At 37.0% G+C, this 7,397-nt stretch overlaps 1 protein-coding gene across 1 annotated transcript in view; it reads right to left on the reverse strand.

Moving 5' to 3' along the window:
- Nucleotides 1-7,397, reverse strand: part of KDM1B (lysine (K)-specific demethylase 1B) — a 51,820-nt gene that overhangs the window by 43,454 nt on the left and 969 nt on the right. The window contains 4 exon segments of the mRNA XM_006757278.2: nucleotides 850-961; nucleotides 1,919-2,008; nucleotides 3,167-3,294; nucleotides 4,059-4,158. Coding sequence (XP_006757341.1) covers nucleotides 850-961; nucleotides 1,919-2,008; nucleotides 3,167-3,294; nucleotides 4,059-4,145 — 417 coding nt within the window. The 5' untranslated portion in view covers nucleotides 4,146-4,158.

Raw genomic sequence — 7,397 nt, forward strand, 5'->3', positions numbered from 1 at the left:
CTACAAAATAGACTTGCCAAGGCCGAAAACCGACTTCTGCGCATGGGCCACGAAGTTTCCATCGCACTGTACGTGCGCGCGCCCGCATGTGGTATTTTGTGGAAGAGCCAAACTCAAGGGGCCAAAGAGCCGCCTGTGGCTCGCAAGCCGCGGTTTGCCGACCACCGGACTAGGGTATAGAAAAATGAGAGGTCTGCCATCGTTTGCTTTGTGAATGATGACAATACTTTGAAATTAGATAGAAGTGGTGGGAGCAGAACACTGTCAAGGTACTAAATGCCATTGAATGGTATACTTTAAAATAGTTAATTTTATCTTATGTAAGTTTCATTTTTAAAAAATTTAATTTTTAAGTGTGCAAGAGAAGCTCGAATCTACCTATGATATTAAAAAATTTAGCAAATCATTTATTAAATGATGGGATATTTATCTAATATATGCAATACTACAATTTATTTTCAAAGAATGGCTAAATGGAAAAAATAATATAAAGTTAAATTAATAAAAAAAGCTAAAAGTTAACAAAATTATATTCAAAGTAAAATGTTAAACCTTATTAGAATTTTATATAAAGCATGGAATTGTCTTTAAAGATATACTTAGACAATTATCAGAAGAAAAGATAAGAGATATGTAAGCTTAACAATAGCTATCACCAGCTGGTGATAAGTCTTTAGTTTCTTCTTTATACTATGTTGAAGTTTCCTATAAAAATAAAAAAATGTGATTTGTTTTAACAGACATAAAACAATAAATGTAGTAAAAGAAAAATTCCCCCCAAATCAGTAACCCCCCAGATCAGTATTTTTATCCATTTTTCTTGTATTTAGGTGCACAAGTGCTTTTTACCCAGTAGGGGAGCTGCTGGTCTGCCATGAAAGCTTTGGGACTAGGTTCAGTTTTTCCATTGCTAGTCCATATTTTTTTCCATGTAGTATATTTCTCATATCCATCCTTATGGCTGAAAATAATAAAAAATAAACATATCAAGCTAAGTCAACTGGGTTTTCAAAACAGAAGGCAGGTTAGAAAATCTTATGTAAAGGACTTAACTAGCCATATTATGAAGTGGGGGCTGTTATTATGGTACCCATAAAAGAGCCTGTCAGGTCAGGTGCATTCCTATCAGTTTTAAAATCTAAAACTATTAGGAAGGGAGAGCTGCTACCTGTCTGTCCAAGCTCCCTCTAGTTGTCAGTACCTTCCCCCAAATCTTGGCATTCATACCCCTATGCACTGTCACAGAATAGTAAAGCAGCTCCTAAGCAGGGGTGGGCAACCCCTGGCACGCGTGCCCAACATGGCACGCCAGTAACTTTTGCTGGCACGCGAAACCCTCTCTTATAATCTTCCATTTACAATTTTTTTCTTAATATCGACTTTTTTATTTTTCAGATAAATTCAGTGTAGATCTTAGATAAAGAAATAATTTTACATTAAATTAAATAATTTTTACATTAAAAAAATAAATGTATTTTTCATCATCATATACTGTGTTTTTGTCGCTCAAATGAATTTTATTATTTCTTCAAGGTTCTTCACATACGTACACCTTAAGAGATATCAAGTAGGCGTAACATGTTCTCAAAAAATTAGGGTTGGCACGCAGAATTTTGAGTTAGAGATTTTGCTGGTTTTGGCACGCACTCACAAAAAGGTTGCCCACCCCTGTCCTACAGTTTTCAGATCTTGCAGACTAAAGAGAATAACTGTCTCATTGAAGCAGATAGTTTTGAACCTTGAATGTGCACACACGGAAGCACACACACGGGGAAACTACAGCATGAAGGTCTGGCAAGTTGTAGTCAATGCAGGCATGGCTGGCTGCAACAGTGGAATAATTCAGTAAGCCTGTGGGCTCAGCCTTAACCATCTGACCCCCTCCACTACAAAAACCTCCAACTATGAGAGAACAGACCTTCTGTAGTAATGGTCAAAGCATTCATTACAGAAATGCTCCCCACAGGAGAGGTGATACCATCGGGAGGTGTAGCCATTCTTGGCACATCTGAAAACAGCAAAAACATGAAGCTTTGGTAATAAATAACATTTGTTCGCACTTTTTTTTTCATTTTTCTCCTTTATTTTAGCAAAAATAACAACAATAAACTTTTCCCTCTGTTTCACTAAAATAGATTTCCCCCTTCCCTCCCAACCCACCCTATTCCCTTCACTTTAAAAAACAAACATGTATCAAGCATCTCCTATGAGCCTATGTTGCATTCTCTCTTTACAATCCTCACAACCAGTAGCTAATAACAAGGGAAGTGGAATGAATGACTGATAGGTGATAACACATGGTAAGGACACAAGTTCTTAGACCAAAGGACCTAACCTAGCTGATTGTACACCAAGGGCCTGAGACTTAGGAGTTTTATCAAGACTCCCTGGAGCCATGATAAGGTTTTATGACACAAAACAAGGGATGTCACTGTGCTTGCTGCAAGCTGCACGTGGGTGAAGGAGAGAAGCGTGGTCTCTAGTAAGAACATCTGTCCCACTACTGAATAGTGAATGAATCTGGCCAGCTGGAATAGAACCCTTGAGCAGGCAGTCTGGCAAACATGATCTGTCAAACAGCCAATAATGTAGTAAAGGAATGAAATCTAACGCCACGATGAACACTAACACCACCACGCTTCGTGATTAAAAAATGGGATTTGTGTTCCAGGTTTCACTGAATCTTAAGCCTCTGCTGAAGATTTTTCTCTGGAAGTGAAAGCTCAAGCTTGTGTCATCCCAATAAGAATGGCAAGTGCCGTTAGCCCCACTTATGTCTACTGGGAAAGGAGGTACATTGTGTGAGGGAGGATGGAAGCCTAGCGAAAGTAAACACCCGCTGGTCTTCAGGGCGCTCCACAGTTCTCTGCTGTGTCCCCACCCCTGACCCTATTCCACTCTCAGCTCACAAAAGCAGCTCAGCTTCAGGCGGTGGGATTTGAGGACACTGATTGGCCACTGTGCAGAGCTGATATGGCTATGTCTACAGGAGGATCGTATAGGAGGGTGTGGTATGTACAGAATGTACGGGCAATGTCTCTATTATTAGATGACTTACAGTATTTATATCTATCTTTAGTAAAACTATCTTTGAGGTTGATGTTCTCACAAAGAACGCGCTCTCATAGGCAGGAATATGAGGCCAAGACAAGTCATCTGAACAGACCTTTCAGAAGTACTTGCAAAGCACACGGGACACGTTGCAGTACAGCCTGCCTTTTCACATTTCCTATACTTCTTCTCTGACCCACCATCTTCATCCTCATCCATCATCTCCGTTGCTTTTTTCTTTGCCTAAGAAAGAACCAGCTGGGGTTAAGATTTAATCAGAATGGCCAAGGGTGAATGCGGTAGAAGGTTTACTGCTGAAATGACCTCCATGTTAATCTAAACTTGCAGATTAACAACACCCTGGCAGTAGGTTAGGAGCTAACAATATAGCAATTTCCTTGAGACTGTACTGTGCAAATAATTCACTAACTTGCCTGAAATACAGAACCAGCATGTTAACAATAGGTGTCTGAGTAGAGAACTAAAATGCATGCAAGCCTTTTTTGGGAAAAAGCTGTATCAATCAAAATAAAAAGCTACTTTCAAATGGGGATTTTTTTCTCCTTAGAACAGTTATACCCTCTCAGTATTGCATGTTAAAAAAAATAGGAAAATTATAGAAAAATAATTACATCATTCAAGATTTTTCTTTAGGGGGAAACAAAGCCCTACAAAAAAGATGGCAGTAAGTAAACCATCAACAGCACCCAAACGGCTACCAGCTGATGTCAAATTCCCACCAAGCATGACCTGACCCCAGCTCACATCCTGGAGGCAACTACACAGCTGCAATTCTCTGAACACCCCATGTCGATTCATACCCTACGTCTCTATCTTTGCAGTTCCCCCTGCCAGTATGCTTTTTTTCTACATTCTATCTCTCTATCAGGGTGAATTTTTCAACTAGACTACAAGTTTATAATCTTTTCATTTATAATTCTTCAGTGCCAATCAGAATAATTCTGTGTGCTCAAAACAGGTGCACAGAATGAACAAATGAGTAATACCTGCCTACCGGAACTCCTCAAAGGAAGGCTATCTGGAGAATGATCAAAAGATGCTTTTTTCTTTGTTCTCCCCCGTGCAGTTGCCATTGTATCAGATAATCTGCAAAAAAAAAATTTTAAACCATTAAACATTAACATTTGCTAATACCTCCAACATTCTAGAACAGTTATTATGCAGTGCTAGGTAATAATATATTCTCTGCAGTTACACGGCCTGAATGTGAAGCCATTGCTTTCAAGTTACTTAACATCTCTATGACCTCAGTGTTCTCATACATAAAATGGGCATGGCAAGGGTCTATTATAGCATCAGTGAGAGCTACTTAAACAGGACTGGCATATTATAAGTATAAATAAATGTTATCCACTATTGGTATGTACATTTAAAAATACAAAATTGAGAAAAAACACCACACAAGTGACCAACAGACAAATCACATTGTTTGTAAAATTCAAGGTGTAAAAACACTTAGTTTTTGCCTGTTTCTCTCCATCTTACTATGTCTTCTTAGCAGTTCCTGAATTTTGATCTCTTATTATACTTAAAAAAACAAACAAACAAAAACAAAAAAAACCCTCATTCGTTCCTACTCAGTAAAACCCAACAAATAAACCTCAGGCACACCATCTATTGATTGATTTAAATAGAGAGAGAAGGAGGGTGAGAGAAAGACGGATTTGTTTTTCCACTTATTTATGCATTAATTGGTTGTCTCTTGTATGTGCCCTGACCAGGGATCAAACCAACAACCTTGGCCTATCAGGATTATGTTCCAATCAACTGACCTACCTAGCCAGGGCAGTTACTGTATCTTCTACTAGAAAATATTTTTTAAGTTCTCGAACTTGTCTAACAACAGCATGGCTAAGCAAACATTGAGAACCAAAAGTCTAGAAGAAAAATAATGCATGGTAACCATGATAGATTGAGTTATCAAATTAGTATTTTTTTTCAATTAAGTTAGATAAGCTATGAAAAATGCTTAGCAGAAGTAAATACTCAATGATATGTGAATTCTACAATTATCACACATCTCCTTCTCCAATCCATTGTATTTACTACACACACATATACACTCATGCAAAATAAATCAAACACACCCATAGATAAGAAATTTGAAAGTGGAAAAGTATTATCATTAGATACAAATTCCACATACAGGCATATCTTGGAGATATTGTGGGTTTGGTTCTAGACCACCAAAATGAAGTGAGTATCACTATAAAATGAGTGGTAATCTTTTTCTGGTGGAGGTCTTGATTTCAATCGGCAAAAAATTGCAACACTATTGAAGTGCAATAAAGCGAGGTATGCTTGTATATAATCTTAATCTTGAAGAAAAGCTTTGAGGGGCTTGTAATCCTATTGTTCCCTACCTGTGAGTTCTGCTAACACTCCTAAGAGTATTTTTAATAGATTATCAACATCATGTGTGAAAACTTTCAGTTTTCTATCTACATCGACTTTGAGAAATCTTGACACCAATGTTACGATTTTCCTTTAACTCACATTCACTCTCCCATCACGTTAGTTGTGAACACATTAACTCTACACATATTCTGAAATGCGTTATAGTTCAATGAGCATTAAATAAGTTGTCATCTAGTTCTACAGCACTGTGGATACGGATGGATAAAACATTAACAATGTTAAAAATACTACTACCTACCTACGCCCAAAGAAGGCTTTCTGGACCACATTTATATTTTCAAAAGGCTGTCCAATCTAACAAATCTCTTTCAAAAACATATATCCCACATTATTTTAAAAATGAACTACAAATAAGGCATATGTAAATACAGAATTTGTAAATGTATAGTATGCATAAGTATTGCCACAAAAATATTTGAGTCTAGCCCGGCCAGTGTGGCTGTGGTTGGGTATTGAACTATGAACCAGGAGGTCACGGTTCAATTCCTGGGCAGGGCACATGCCTGGGTTGGGGGCTCAATCCCTGGTAGGGGGTGTACAGGAAGCAGCAGATCAAAGATTCTCTCTCATCATTGTTGTGTCTGTCTTTCCCTCTCCCTTCCTCTCTCTGAAATCAACAAAAATATATTTAAAAAATAAGTACATATTTGAGTTTAATGTGGGGTTTAGGAACATAAATATAATCAGGCTAGGTTCATGCAACATCTGACCCTAGGAAAGCATTCTTTAAAAAAAAAGCATAGAAATTTCATCAAATGTTTAAGTCCAACTGTATACTGGAAAATATGAATTTAATTTCAATAAAGAATGATGCAAATCAAGAAATGGTTAAGAGGAAATGAATACATTAGCTATAAAAGCCATTATTAAGTCTGTATTGTGTGGGGAAAATACGATGGAAGATTTTTAGGGTGGTACATTTTCACCTTTAATTATACGATTAACAGTTATGTGCCCTCATCCTTTATTGACACTTGCTGTAATTTCTGTATTTTCACTACTGTTGGATTCTTGGGGCTTAAAATGTAGGAAAAAATTTTAAGTAAAGTTGGAAGGACTATAATTTTTGTCCTTTTAAATATAATCTCAGAACTCTTGCCAAGTGGTTCAGTTGGTTAGAGCATCATCCCATATGCCAAAAGGTTGTGGATTTGATTCCCAGTCAGGGTACAAACCTAGGTTTTGGGTTTAATCCCAGGTCTGGGCGAATGCAGGAGGCAACTGATGGATGTTTCTCTCTCACATTGATATTTCTCTCTCTCTTTCTCGCTCTCAAATCAATAAAAAGATATCCTCGGATGAAGATTTAAAAGTAAATAAAAGCTAGAAATACTGACCAAAGGTGTCATTAAAACAAATTAGTATACTGGAAGTGCTTTTCCACCTGCTTCTGCAAATTAATAAGAACACCTAATTTTAAATTTAATGAGTATGCTTCATGTTCTATAACTTTATAAGCATATATCTCCCTAATTTTAAATTCAGAACCTTGGTTTTCCTTTAATGTGACAAAAAAAGTGGGGTTTTTCTGAAGTACATTATTCAAAAAGACTTTTTTTAAAAAAAAAACCCTCACATTATTTATAAAAATAAGAATCAAAATGACTCCTTGTTGGAACAAAAATTTGTAGGGGCATTAGCATTTCTAAAAATAAAACAAATTACTACAAACATCTTCAGACAACAGAAACAGGAATTTCCCCTTTGGCCACTTAAAATAAAGCAGGAGGAGCACCTCACTGCACCCACACTAATAAAATTTTCCAAAATATGGATCCAGTTCAATGACCTGAATGCTTTGATTACTTTCCCTGCCTGAAAAACTATTAATTATTGATGGTCATTTTCTCATGTACTTCCTTAAGAAACCTTCCCTCCTAATACCTTTCAATCATATATATATATAT

Source organism: Myotis davidii, unplaced genomic scaffold (genome assembly GCF_000327345.1).
Source record: "Myotis davidii unplaced genomic scaffold, ASM32734v1 scaffold53, whole genome shotgun sequence".
NCBI lineage: Eukaryota > Metazoa > Chordata > Mammalia > Chiroptera > Vespertilionidae > Myotis > Myotis davidii.